The following is a 14,915-nucleotide window of genomic DNA, read 5'->3' as shown; positions in this document are numbered from 1 at the left end:
GGCACATCGATTAGGTAATATTGTTGAGGGTACCGAGTCAATTTGTATGGTTATTCACACCTTGTTTGTGATCCTCGGCATCCCAGTCACAAACTTGAGAGGGCACAATCGAGATTCAAACATGCCATTGAAAGTTCAATGTATCTCAAAAGATCTAGGAGTTTCAAATCCAATTAAAACTTAATTATATTTCGTTTTTCATGGTGGAAATTGGTAAATCGTCATTTACCTACCTTCAACTATTTTATAATTTGGATTACGGCATCCCTCTTCCAATTATAAATAGGTTGTTGGATCCTAGCCTTAATATTTCATATTGGGTGTTATATTAAGGACTTTAAATCAACTATCTTGAATATCTCCCAAAAGATGATCTTCCCAAATCTCTTGAAACAAGCTTTCCTAAATAAAGATGATGTCCCATGGAAATCATATTTCTTTCACCTCCTCCAATTATTCTCCCTAACCCACAAGTTCCTGAAAAGTTTAAGGTCACTCAAGCAAAGGTCTATATGTGATCACATCTTGGAGATGTAGTCAGATATTGACAAGCCGGGAGAGTTGGGTGTCAAAGTCTAGAGGAAGCTGATGATCAATCACTTTCTAAGTCACATAGTGAGTTCCTTTGGGACTCCTATGAAACAGACTGTGACAAGACCCTTAATGATCTTATCTATTTGCTAAGATCAACTTCCTAAAACTTTATGGACATTGACAATGATGACATTAGATATCCAGTAAAGCTCTCTCTTCCCAATGGAAAGGGATCGGCCATAGTCAACTCGGTTGACCAAATGGTAAAGAGAGAGGCTAAGTCTGAGATAGTCCCATTATCAAGGGTCCATTGCCAAAGAAAGGGGCATTAGTTGCGAAGCTGCCAAATTTACCGAAGGATATTAAAGTCAATAAGTTTGACTCTACTTCGGGTAAAGTCCACTATCTAACTCTGCTAAGTTTCTATTCTGAGATTCTTGATACATGATGTGACTGGGTCACATGTTGATGTTTTAAGAATCAAAGAAAAGGTGAAGAAACTTAAAGAAAGAATATGCTGAATCTGATGGCATAGATGGATTTCTATCGCATAGTTTGAAGATCGGATTCTTGAGCTACTTCTTAAGAGTTATGATATATTGCTTAGGAATAAATAACAACAAAGTTTTCATGTGCTTTTGCATTGTAAGGATAGTTTTTCCGCAAAGTTTTTTAAAATAAAAGGAAAAATGATGATTTTATTTATTTATTTTAAAATATCCTTACAAATGGCATTTGAGGAAAAAAATTGTTGCTTATAAGATTCCATTAAGAGCAAGAGTGGAAATATGAATTTGATTCTTTCATTTGTGGTAGTGTCTAAATTTACCAAATAAGGAAAGATTCTCATCACCTAAGTTTCAGTTGGATAGAAACTTGGAATCATGCAAGTTGTATAGCATGATGAATAAGAACTTTCAAGCATTGGAAAAATTAAGACTAACTACTTGTTCACATGGATGTGTGAGTCAAGTAAAGGATCGAGTACACATTCTTGTGCACTGATCAAGCCTACCACAAATAATCGTTAAGACTATTCGCCATTATTTACTAAAATTCAGTAAATATGGTTATACTTACAAGCTTAAGTGTAATTCTGAGACATTGGAAAAGGTTTCAATGTATGGCAGAGCGAATAAGAAGAATCAACTTAGGCAGAAAGATAAAAGTTTCTCAAATCTGAAAAGATGGGCGAGTACTTTAGTATCATGTTATATAATCATCTTAATGATTAAGAGACCTTATCACAATTCATCCTCTAAGTGCATTCTGGTAGCTAAGAAGAGGAGCTATGAGTTGTTGAAGTGGTTAAATCAAGAAGATGATTTATACTTCGTACCAAAAACAATTCTTAGAGTTATACTCTAAGATTGTAACTTGAGTGACATGTCTTAAAGAAGGTTTAAAACACTTGTCAAATGTAAGAGTAAAAGTTTTCTACTCTTGTACATTTGAAATTGGTAAGTTGTGATGTTTTGGATAAAACAAAGACCAACTAAGGCCAATTGTGTGAAGTGTTTGTCTTGATTAGAATCCACACTATCTCTTGAATATCTGGCAAGAAAGTCATATATGTCAAGAGGACAGTGGGAGTCTTAAAGGTCTTGAAAGTCTCAAGAACTAATCAAGAATAAAACCTGAAGTTCTTCACTAGCACACGACTTGAGGTTTATAACCTATTGTGTCGACATGTCTGTGCCTATTATAGTTGGCTTTGCATATGAGTTCTTAGAGTTCTCAATTGGTTGCACAGCTACTTGGAAGCAATGGCAGGCCCTTGAGCTGCCACATGGCAAGAAATTAAGATTGAGTTCAATCCATATGAGTTTGGATTTGTCATTATCCTAGTCTTGTGATTGTGGTTTGACAAATTCACATGGATAAGAACTCATACACCATAAAATCTAAGTGTCATAAGGTTTCTCTCCGATTCATGAAAATGATGGTGAGGAAACACTTTCACTAAGTAGATTTTAGCTAGATAGCAATTGTGATATTTGCAGTTCTCAAAGTCGTTAGTGGAGCGTGCGTGGTTAACCGACACACTAACATGGACTTGTGAGAAGTGGCAAAGGTCTAAACAATTGAGACTATGATTACGGTATCCCTTTTCATAGTTCTTAAAATTGTTTAGACACACAAGCATGCTATCTAAGGAAAGGTGTATGTTTTTGATAAAGTTTTATCAAAGCAATCTAGTATCAGAAATCTGAACTTTGGTAAGAAAGTCAATAAAGTATTGATTTCTAGAAGTGCAGCTGATTTCTGATTACATGTCAAAGCTAGTGGGAGCATGAGTGTTATGCTAATAATCATCATGTTAGTGGGAGCATGATAATTATGATAAAGGTTGCAAGTTAGCAATGTTAATTATAGAAAACAAAAGTTTCAATTCGTGAGGCTGCAGGGGTTGAAAAAGTTGTTTTGCTATAATTAAGGGAGAGGAAATTATACTTCATTTCAATTCTAAAAGCTTAGATTGAGATTTTAATCGTATTTAGTCACGGATATATATATGAATTTCATGTTGGAATGGCTCAACATAAGGAAATTCTATATATGGGTCCATTATTTGCGTTCTAAAATTCGATTATGATTGCGACATCCCTTTTCATAATCTGAATTATGAGAACTTGGCAAATAGAAATGGAAATGTTATAGCAAAAGACTGGTTTAGTCTTTATGTGAGACATCATGACTCGTGTCCCATATGCTTCGGATATAGGATCGATTACATGTGCTATATTTATCCTTTCTAAAATTTTCCAAATGCCTGGGGCATTAAGAAGGGAAAAGGTCTAGAACTGGATATGACTAAAAGGATTAAGCAATTGTCGAGGACAATCTAAGGTTTACCAAAGATTGGTTGCTCAAGGACAGTTGGAAGTATAGTGTTAATTCTGGAAGGACCATATTGACATAATCTGTAAGGAGGCAACTCTTGTTCAGAAGTGATAGTCAAAATGGAATCTGGAAATGTTTCAAAGTTGGAAATTATTCAATCTGTGTAAGATTAGGATACTTAATGCAAGAAGGATATTTCCAAGGAGCTGATCTCCTTTGGAATGCTCTGTAATGGTTGTTGTCAAGTCTTTCTGACTCTGTGCATAATCATTACAGGAGGATCAATGCATATAAGTTTAGAATCTAACAGATTTCAGTAAATGGCATGAATTTGGAATTCTTGCATTTGCAGTAAGGATTTGGGACTGTGAAAGAGGATCATTGGAGTTATGTTCAATTGATCTAATTCACAAAGTGAAGATCATAGACAAACATAGTATGCATACTTGGTGTATGGCATGACCAGTGTTTAGAAAACATAGTGTACATGCTTGGAGCATGGGACAACTATTGTTTTAAATTCAAGAATAAAGTTGATAGCTGAAACAGTATACAATGAATAATGTGTAATCATATGGTGATAAATAAAAGGTGTTTTATTTATGTTCATAGGTTTTGATACCATATTAGATTCTATTATTATTGTGTTTCATTTTGCATGTTTTGACTTCCAGAATAACTAGGTCGTTCTTCCTGATTGACTAAGTTATTCAAACTATCCACAGTCGGTCATATGTTGGAAGTAGATATGAATCAAGACTGTCATGGGTTGGCTTGTAGAGGTCTAAGATGTTAGACAAGGGGCTACAACACTCATGAGTGCTCATAAGTTCTGAGTATTGGATTCAACCCGCGCTCATTGGAATCACTTCATGGATTTTATCACGAGTGATCATGAGACGATAATATCTTATATTCTTCAAACATAGAGATATGAGTTGTTACTATGAGTTGGTTGTACATTGATTGCACGAAAACGCATTCGGTAACTCGGTGTTATAAAACGTGCCTTTGTGTATGATTCAACAAGTAGTAGAACAAGCCATATGATTCGAAGTTTATCCATTCCTTTTACCTTCGGGATAAAAGCGATATCTGTGGGCCCCTCGATGATTTGGTGATGACAAATGTAAGTGCTCGGCCGGGCCTGGACTGATTTGATTTGTTCAATTAGTCAATCGTCATAAATCGGAAATCGGGAAACAACAAATGGACAGAGAGAATGATTATAATCCATGTCTCAGTCCATATGATATCTAGAATGGAGGAATATATGATCCCTTATCTAATGGACAAGTCATTGACAAAGGTCAGAGTTCATCTACAAGGTCAGAGTTCGACAGCGGCTTTTGAGAGCTACGATTGCCAGTTGGTTCCTGAAGTCATACGCAATAATAGTTTTAGACTTATCCAAGTGGGAGACTGTTGGATTAGTGTCTAAGTCCATAACTATAATTGGTATGTACTTGACCCGACTCGGCATGGTCCATTTGGGTTGCATGGCATCAGAACATTTGGATAGACCGTTTATGAGGAAAAGACATTTTGTGACATATTAATATATTATAAGTTCTAATATATTAATATGAAATCATGTTATTTAATTAGTATTGATCAAGAGTTAATTTGGACTTAATTTAGTGATCAAAAAGAGACTAATTAAATATATGGGGATTGATTGTGTAAATCATTCATTCTTATATATGTGGGCTTATGATCCAAGATTCCTTTATGTTGGGTTTAACCATTGTGGTGATCCATGGATACTCCATGGAGGTTAAAACCCATGGAGCATAAGGAATGAGTAAAGTCATGAGTTACATGGTGTAACCTTAATAGCCACACTATATAAGAACCCCTTTAGTTCAAGAAATGGGCACTAGTGATACATACTTTGAGGGCTAGCCAATTTGAACATGTATGTCTTCTTCTCATGGTTATTCCAAGAGTTCATGATGTTGTGTGAACCATTTGAGGTGTCACACTTGGGGCACTAGGCTCTCAAGCTTCATGGAGTCAAGCAACAACAACAAGGTATGTATTCTATCCATTTTATTATCCTAGTATCAATGTTTTGGTATGCTAGTTAGGATAATACCTTGGATAATCATATTTGCATGTATAATAGAGAAAACATAGATCCAAGGTATTTAGGGTTGCATGTACACTTAGGAGTGTTAGAATGCTCAAAACCCATCAATAACATCATGTCAGAGTACAATCCCAGAATATCTCAAGTGCGGAAATCAATGCGAGTGTGTATGATGTGCTGCTACCGCGCCGGCTCCTTCCCCTTCGCTGAAGAGGTACCTGAAACCAAAACTATAAATTGTAAGCACGAAGCTTAGTGATTTCCCCCATCGTACCACATACCATGCAATCATATAGCGTACATACTGCCGGGCAATTCTGGGGTGCCCGACCTACCCGGTACGGCCATTCTGGGGTGCCGACCTACCCGTGTCAAGCCATTCTGGGGTGCTGACCTACCCGTGTCAAGCCATTCTGGGGTGCTGACTACCCATCGGTCCTAACAACCGACCCTCGGGGACTATTCCCCCTACTGCTACTATCATATATATCATAACATAAACATACTATCAGACATATCTGGGGTGTCCGAACTACCCTTCGGTCCTAACAACCGAACTTGGAGACTATTCCCCTCCTACTACCACTATCACATATAACATATCATGCCAGCATATAAACATATCATCACATACTGTCAGACATATCTGGGGTGCCTGACCTACCCTTCGGTCCTAACAACCGAACTCTACTACTATATAACATATCATGCCAGCATATAACATATCAGGTAGTAGCAAACCTAGATGATATCACAAAGACAATCATCTAACATACAACTCCTACTGGTGGGCCGACATTGTGGCCGTAGACCCACCGCTACTGGAAGGTAACTCACCTCAAACGAGTAGCTGCTGATAATCTGTGCGGGGAATCCCTGACTGCTGCTGCTCCGGAAATCCTCCGGCTGCAATCCCCACAAAACACTTAATCAGAATCTGATATCTACCCCTTAGGGTAAATTGACTATTTTACCCCAGACCAAGTCCAAGTCAAAGTCAAAGTCAAATTCCAGTTGACCCGACTCACCGAGTTGGGCCGTCAACTCGTCGAGTCTCTTCCATTTACTCGTCCTTATCCACGACTCGACTCGTCGAGTTTGGCAACGACTCGATGAGTTCCCCTTCTTTACGAACATCAATGAACCTTCATCCGACTCGCCGAGTCGCATGAACAACTCGTCCAGTTCACCTTCAACTGATGAACAAGTCCTGACCTTGACTCGCCGAGTTGTATGAACAACTCGTCGAGTTCATTTTCAAACATAAGAAGATTGCCTTGGACTCGCCGAGTCTGTTCTAGCACTCGTCGAGTCCCATGAAATCCAGGTCTAAAACTAAGTCCAATGCGTTGGGTTACTCTTTCTGTCCTGCTACAACCCTTCTAACACCCAACTGAGTTCTTTGGCCCTCAACAGATATGGGACTCAAAGCCTTGGACTCGTCGAGTCCCAAGAACGGACCCGCCGAGTCGATAACGTCCACACCCTAGATCCTCGATTTCTGATGTACAACACTTGTCCAAATGATAGATCCAAGCCCTTAAGCTCGATCTAGCACGTAAAGTTACGAACTTTACGTGCATGCATGGGACTTTTGAGCCAAAAAGGCTCTAAAATGGCTCTTTTGTTGCATGGGGCCTTCCTTGGGTGCAAAAGCAACCCAAATCTGCCTTGTGACTCTCCCCAAGTGCTAGATCCGAAGTCTTGACCCCCAACCATGTTTGCAAATCATGGTTGGTCACCTCATATGGCTTAAAAGCCCTAAATCATCCTCAAAAAGGGATCTAACAAACAAGTAAGCAAGGTACAAACTTTATACCTTTCAAAGACTGCAAATGATGAACCAAACTCGAATCCTTTAGTTTCTCCTTGATCCTTCTATGCTCTTCCTTCTTCCTTGTAAACCAAACTACCAAAAATCACCACAAAAGCCTTTAGATCTTCACACACTCGGCTAGGGTTTGCTATGGAGGGTCTTTGGGAGCAATAGGGGCGAGTGGTGGCTGAAAGAGATGATTAAATAGGGTGCAAACCCTCATATTAGGGTTTTGTCCAGTCAGAGGCTACTCGTCGAGTCTGGCCGCCTACTCGACGAGTCCATCACTTAAGTCTCGCGCCCAATCTCACTCCTACTCGACGAGTTGGTCCTTCAACTCGCTGATTCCTAGGCCAAAAATGCAAAATACAACAAAATAAATTACATACCAGGAATCGAGTGCTACAGTGACATTAGATAATTTCAAGTTAACCGCCTTCCCACTCACCTTGGAAGATAAAGCTAGAGAGTGGTTATTCAACTTACCACCGGGATCTATTCACACATGGGAAGATTTACTCAAAGCCTTCAATAGCAAGTTCTATCCCACCTCCCGAATTTCAAGCCAAAGAAGTGACATTTTGGGGATTCTTCAAGGGGAGAATGAGACCTTTCATAATTTTTGGGAGCGATTCAACAACTTGTGTACAAGTTGTCCTCAACACAATATACCCGAACAACTACTTCTTCAACAACTTTATGAGGGTATGAATGAAAAGGATCGAAGGATGATCGATGCCTCAAGTGGTGGTGACATCTTCATCAAGACACCTCAAGAGATACGCTCACTTTTTGGAACCATTTCTCAAAATCAAAGGAACTTTGGGACTCGAAATGAAATGAAGAGAAATTCCCCACAAGTGGTTGGTGAAGTTAGCAATACTCAACACTTGGAATCAAAGCTCTTGGATTTGACTAATGTGCTAAGTCAACTGGTGGTGGGAAGTGGTCAACAATTGATGGTATGTGGTATTTTGCAATGACGGGACATTATACGGATAAGTGTCCCACACTTGGTAGTGAACCGGAGGATGTTAATGTAATGGGCGGATATCAAGGTCAACCAAGACCCATGGGATTTCAAAACACTTACAACCCAAATTGGAGGAATAACTCAAACAACCCATACCCACCAAAGCAAAACCCACCAAATGTTATGATGAGACCCCAATTTTCTCAATACCCATCACAAAAACCTGCATATCCACAAACATCTCATCCCCCTCCAAGTTACCAACAACCTCATCAACAAGGCCAATCAAGTGGTAACCACCAAATGAGCCTTCAAGAATTTGTCACTTCTCTTGCTCAAATCCAAACCCAATTTCAACAAGAGACCAAGAACACTTTCTCCAACATTCAAGCACAAATTGGAGACTTGGCCACCGCTCTCAACAAGATGGAACAAAGGGGTAAAATTCCTTCTCAAATCGAGAAGAATCCTAATGTGAGTGCAATAACCTTGAGAAGTGGGAAAACACTTGGAGAAAGCAACCCTAAAAGAGTTTCAAGAGAAGATGAAGATGAAGTTCTTATTGTTGAACCTTCGAAAATGGTAGTTCCTCCAAAGGAACTGGTTGTTCCAAACATTGAGCAACCCGAATATTCCAACAAGCCTATCAAGCCATTGGTCATACTACCACCCTTCCCTTCCCGGTTAGCCTTTTCCAAGAAGATAGAGGAAGAAAATGAATTCTTTGAAACTTTCCGCAAGGTCCAAATCAACATTCCACTATTGAATGCTATTAAGCAAATTCCAAGTTATACAAAATTCCTCAAGGATTTGTGCACCAAGAAGAGGAAATTTAAAGTGAATGAAAAGATTCAAGTCAATGCAAATGTGTCTGCGGTTATCCAAAAGAAGTTACCTCCTAAATGCAAGGATCCGAGAATATTTGCTATCCCTTGTACCATTGATGATTTGCATGTTGAAAGTGCCATGTTAGATCTTGGAGCCTCGATCAATGTGATGCCATATTCGGTTTTTCAATCTCTCAATGTTGGACCTTTGGAAGAAACCGGAGTCATCATTCAATTAGTGGACAAGTCAAGTGTATTTCCAAGAGGCGTCTTGGAGGATGTACTAGTACAAGTCAATCAACTAGTATTTCCCGCGGACTTCTATGTCATTGACCTTGAAGAGAAGACTCCTTCCAAATCATCTACGATCCTCCTTGGAAGACCTTTCATGAATACCGCTCACACGATTATTGATGTCCATAAAGGGAAAATTACTATGGAGTTTGATGGAGAGATCATTCACTTCAACATCTTTGAGTGAATGAGGTACCCTAGCAACATTTCTCCATTGTACCGGGTTGATGTGATTGAGCCAATAAATGGGATAAGTCCTAATGTATGCACACACAAGATTCTTATGGAAGATTATTGCAAGCCTAGGAGAGAGGCTCAAAGAAGATTGAATCCTCCAATGATGGAAGTGGTCAATAAGAAGATAATTAAAAGGTTTAAAAGGTGCAAAGAGAAGACAAAAGCGTTTCATGACAAGCACATAAACCAAAAGCAGTTTGTTTCGGGTCAAAAAGTTCTTCTTTATCATTCGCGTTTGAAGTTATTCCCGGGAAAATTGCGATCTCGATGGCACGGACCTTTCATTGTTTTAAAAGTGTTTGATCATGGTGCGGTTGAAATCAAGAGTTTGGAAATGAATCAAATCTTCAAAGTGAATGGAAACTGTTTGAAACCATTTTTTGAAGGCTTTGACACGGGAGAATTCGACAACGTAACTGATGATATATGGTCCATTAGCATGGCCTAGACTGATCTAGAGCGCCAGCCTGGCCTGACGCGCTCCTGCCAGCCCTGCCTAGCGTTCCCTTGCCAGCCTTACTGGGGACTCCCTTGCCGGCCCTGCTGGGGACTCTCCTGCCGGCCTGGCCAGGCGCTCCCTTGCCATCCTTTCCTGGTGCGCGCCCGCCAGCCTTGCCTGGGGCGCACCCGCCAGCCCCGCCCGGCGTCTCCGGGCGGCCTTGCCCAGCTCCTTGCTAGTTGGGCCTGAATTGGGCTGGCCCAAGGCCTGACCCAATTCCCCTTGACCTAATTGTCCCCTATATAATGAACAGTACCTCCTCCATGGAGAGGGATCTTCCTTTTGGCTCAGCCTCCGCCCTATACTCCGGCTGGGTGGCTCAGCCGCCACCCGCCGCCGTCAGCCACCATACACCACCACTAGCACCAAGATGGTTCCCTCCAGCTATGGAGAACCATCTCAGATCTTCTAGCTGATCTAACTTGACCGTCGGAGTCCGCTCCCGGGGCATAGTCCCTAGGACGGCTCTAACGACTTTGCACTGTGATGTCCAGATCTCCGCCGCAGCAGAAGACCAGAAGACTCATCGGAGGTCGAGGTCGCATCAGTAACATTGGAAATCCCGATTTATGAAGATTGACGGAAGCGGGGCTATGTCTTGGCAAAGACGTTAAATAAATGCATTGTAAATAAATAATCTTGCTTGAAGTTTTGGTGTTTCTAAGCTTGAAGTTGGTTAAAAATAAGCATCTTGAGGTTTAGCAATGATCTTGGTAAAGTATGCAAAAAGTGTCAAAAATCTGCAACTTGCGCGGGTGCCCGCGCAAACGTTGCGCGACCCAACCTTACCTGTGCAAAATCCGAGCTCAAATTACCCCCACACGAGTTGCATTCTAATGTATGCGCGCGACTGCTCCCCACCCGCGCAAAGTTTGCGAGGGTACCCGCGCAAAGCTTGCGAGACTGCCCCCCACCCGCGTAAAGTTTGCGAGGGTACCCGCGCAAATATGTCACTTCATAAGAAAATTTCGAGCCATTTCATATGCTTCCTTTGCACGACCAAGCTTTCATCCATGTGTATTTAGGCGGCCAAGAAATCCACCCACACATCATTGTACAACCCATGTGTTGCTTTCGTACCGTCCTCGCGGGCCTCCTCCACCTTGATCCCGGTACGATCCTTCCTTACTCTCATCCTAAGCATTGAGGACAATGCTTCATTTTAAGCTTGGGGTGAGGTATTCGTATATTTTATTTTTTTATTGCATTTAGGTTGTATATAGTTGCATTTAGAGTAAGTCATTTAGGACATTCATTAAAATTGCATAAAAAGTTCAAAAATATTGCATATTTTATTTCTTTCTTTTCTAATTATCATACTTTTTAGATGCATTCTAGTTTAAGTTCATGCATTTTTGTTCTCTCTTGTCTTCTCATCCCTACAGGTACCATAGCACCGAGTCATAAGTATTGAATCATAGATTAGTCCCGGGTCTTGATATGGAATTCCTTGTATTTGATAAATGGGACACGTTTTGAGCCTCACAGACCATTTTAAGACCGCTTGTGTGGGGGTCAGATGCAGGTAGCTTGATTGGGTCTAGGTGCGGAGGGATGTGGTTGGTCATGCCAATGTGTGCGAGCAAAGATTAGCCCGGTAAGGTATTATGAAGACATTGAAGATAGTGAAGACTCGCATCTTGGTTTTGGAGGGAGTACCCCTTAGTACTCCCGAGTCTCGTCCGAGCCTTACTTAGTTAGATTCTCACCACCTTTTAAGATAGGTTATTTTTTTAGGAGTCTAGAGTAGATAGTTAGATAGATTTTGTTTGTCACACCTTGCATTGAGGTGCTTGATGAACTTTGAAGTGGGTCCCCCAAATTCACATCTTTTGGGACCAAGTCTTTTCGGTAACACCCATTTTTGAGTCATTCCCCATCCCTTTTAGTTGATCTTGGCACATTGTCAATGATCATTAGGTGTTCATGTTAGCCTCCATCCTATGTTACATGGTGAAATTCCTTAAACCTTCTAAGAAGAAAACACAAAAAAATGAACACTGTCTGTAACACTGTCTGTTTATATGTATGTGATATTATCTGTTATATGTCGACATATTGTGTGGGTTGGGTTGAGGTTGTACTGCTTTGTGTTGTAGCCAACAAACCCTGAAGTATGACAGATATGAGTTGAGGGTATGTCAGACTCATACTGAGGACTCATGAGCATTCCAGATATGAGTTGAGGGACCCGGTAGGGCATGTCAGGCTCATACTGAGGGCTCGGTAGCGATCCAGATACGAGCTGAGGGTCGGGTAGGGCATGCCTTACTCGTACTGAGGGATGGGGAGCAAGCTAGACATAAGTTGTGGGCCCAGGGGGCAAGCCAAACTTATGATGTGGGCTCAGGGGTAATCCGATCTGTTAGTTGTGGACCCATTGTATGTTGTTATTATATTTGTGATGTTTGTTATGTATTGGTATTTTGGGGGAAACTCACTAAGCTTTAGGCTTACAGTTTTGGATTATGTTTCAGGAACTTCAGAGGATCGCGGGAAGGCGAAGGCGTGATCGTGCACCTCCTCATATTTTATTTCACGATTTTGGGATTTCTCTAATGTGACACTTATTTTGAAAACAATTTGTGAAAAATGATGATTTTTGGGTAGTTTAAAAAGTTTAAAATTTTCTAGAATTTTATGAATGTTACAATATTGTTGCACGAGACTTGAAAATTGAATATTGTACGAAAAATGGTAAACTTTTTTTATTTAATTAAAAAAATATATTAGGCATATAAAAAATAAAAAGATATTATGTACATGGAGAAAACACCTTCAATAGTTACAAACTATGTGTAGATTTCTTTTTAAATCTAACTTTAGTTATATATTTTTAATAATTAGTTATTTTTTTGTAATGAAAGTAGATAGAATAATTGTAATGCAACGATTGAAAAGAAGTATTATATGAAATAAGTCTTCTCATCCCATAAGGGGTATATGAATAGTAGGCATCTTTATAGGAAAAATGACTTATGAGGGTAACTACCTCTTATGTTTGTTCACATGTTGGCAATTTTTTTTTGTATACATATAGCCTACTAACTTGTTTTACGTGTTCACATTATACCACTATTACCGGCTATCACCTATTTTACCCAGTTACTTCTAATTACGTCAGTTAAAAACGATTGTGTGGCATCTTACGTGTTCATTACACCCATTTTCTCATTTAATTAGGGTTCGTCATTGCAACTTACTCCAAAATCATTTACTAATTACCACTTTCTCAGAAACCAATCGATCCGACAAAGGAGGCGGCTTAGGGTTTGGAATTGAAGCGAGGATTCGAAATTGATGACTGTAACATGTCAGAATGTCACACCCCCGAACCGGGACGGCGGAAACTACGGGTGAGCAAAAACCGCACCGCAACTAAAATTAACCGCAAAAACCGCATAAACCGCAATCGATTAACCGCAACCGCAATAAAAACTGATGGTGAGGTTTTCTGTTTTTCAAAAACCGCAAATTTGCGGTGCGGTGCGGTTATTAGTTTTCGAAAAACCGCAAAAAAACCGCACCGCACCGCATATATTATATACAATTTTTTTATTAATTATTAATATATTAAATATTAAAAATAAGACAAGTTTCATGGATGAAAGATTGATAAAATAGTAGAAGACAAAAGTGTTGGTTTTTTGTGATGTTTAACTTTGAAAAATGGTGAAATTAGACAATTTTAAGATATTTATTGTTAATTACTATTGATTTGACGTTTTTAAGATATTAGTTGTTTGTGATTTAAGTTAATTGTCTTATACCTTATGGTTTTTTTATTATTACAAGTAATATGTTTGAACTCTTAAAGTCGTTTGAGCTCCAAACTGTGGTTAAAAACCACACAAAATAACCACACCAAATCCATGCGGTTAATAACCGCAGCACATAAAAAACAAAACCGCACCGTAAAAATAACCGCCTAACCGCACCGCAAAAATAACCGCACCAAACGGTTTTGAAAATGGATTAACCGCATTTGCAGTTAGTGGTGAGGTTTTGGCTAATAACCGCACCGAACCGCACCGCGCTCACCCCTAGCGGAAACGTCCGGGGGCGGATGACTTCATGTATAGTATCATAACAATTGAATATGAATGAAACATAGCAACCAAACATCATACATTGGAAATACACTTACATAGTTTACATATTGCATGTGAAACAGTCTTTAAAAATATTACCATCAAGGTGGTCAAAACAGTCCGTAATTAGACCAAAACATTCCTGTTAAAAGCTGATTTTTGAGTTTAGGTTATAGATGTTTGAACACAACACTTGTTTTTGCTATTTAGAGTGTATAATCTCAGATCTACAAGTTTTCATGTAATATATAAGACAAATCATACTTTTCTCATGGTTTTTATGAAGATCTAAGTGATAAACTTCATGTTCAAGTAAAGATCCAAAAGTTAAACACTTAACACAATGGTACATGCAAATATACAACGGTTAAATGAGAGTTGACTTGTATTCTCCCCTGAAAACATGAAAAATACGAAAGACATGGGGAGTATGAAGCTCACCTTGGGGTTTTCAAGATGTAGATGAAGAAGAAGATGAAACTTGGAATCTAACTTGAGTTTTTGGAGAGATCTCGCAATGATGTTGTTTCTAAGATCCATATTCACGAAAATAGAGCGTAAGAAGAAGGATTTTAGTGTAAACTTGGACAAAACAAAAGAGTTTAACCAAGGGCTTACCAAGTTCTTGAGGTGTCTTAAAGAAACTTCACAAATGGCATGCATTCACTCGAAATTTTGGAGAGAAAAGGGGAGGAAGTTCTAGTGAAT

At 39.5% G+C, this 14,915-nt stretch overlaps 1 protein-coding gene across 1 annotated transcript in view; it reads left to right on the top strand.

Moving 5' to 3' along the window:
* Positions 1-8,685: 8,685 nt before the first annotated feature.
* Positions 8,686-14,915, top strand: part of LOC145163394 (uncharacterized) — a 69,992-nt gene continuing 63,762 nt past the window's right edge. The window contains exon 1 of the mRNA XM_079082236.1: positions 8,686-9,366. Coding sequence (XP_078938362.1) covers positions 8,686-9,366 — 681 coding nt within the window. The remainder of the gene's footprint in view (positions 9,367-14,915) is intronic.

The sequence above is a fragment of the Lactuca virosa genome, chromosome 3, assembly GCF_052849685.1.
Source record: "Lactuca virosa cultivar CGN04683 chromosome 3, Lactuca_virosa_CGN04683_v6, whole genome shotgun sequence".
In the NCBI taxonomy this organism is placed as follows: Eukaryota; Viridiplantae; Streptophyta; class Magnoliopsida; order Asterales; family Asteraceae; genus Lactuca; species Lactuca virosa.
This window is presented reverse-complemented; position numbering and strand designations above follow the sequence as displayed.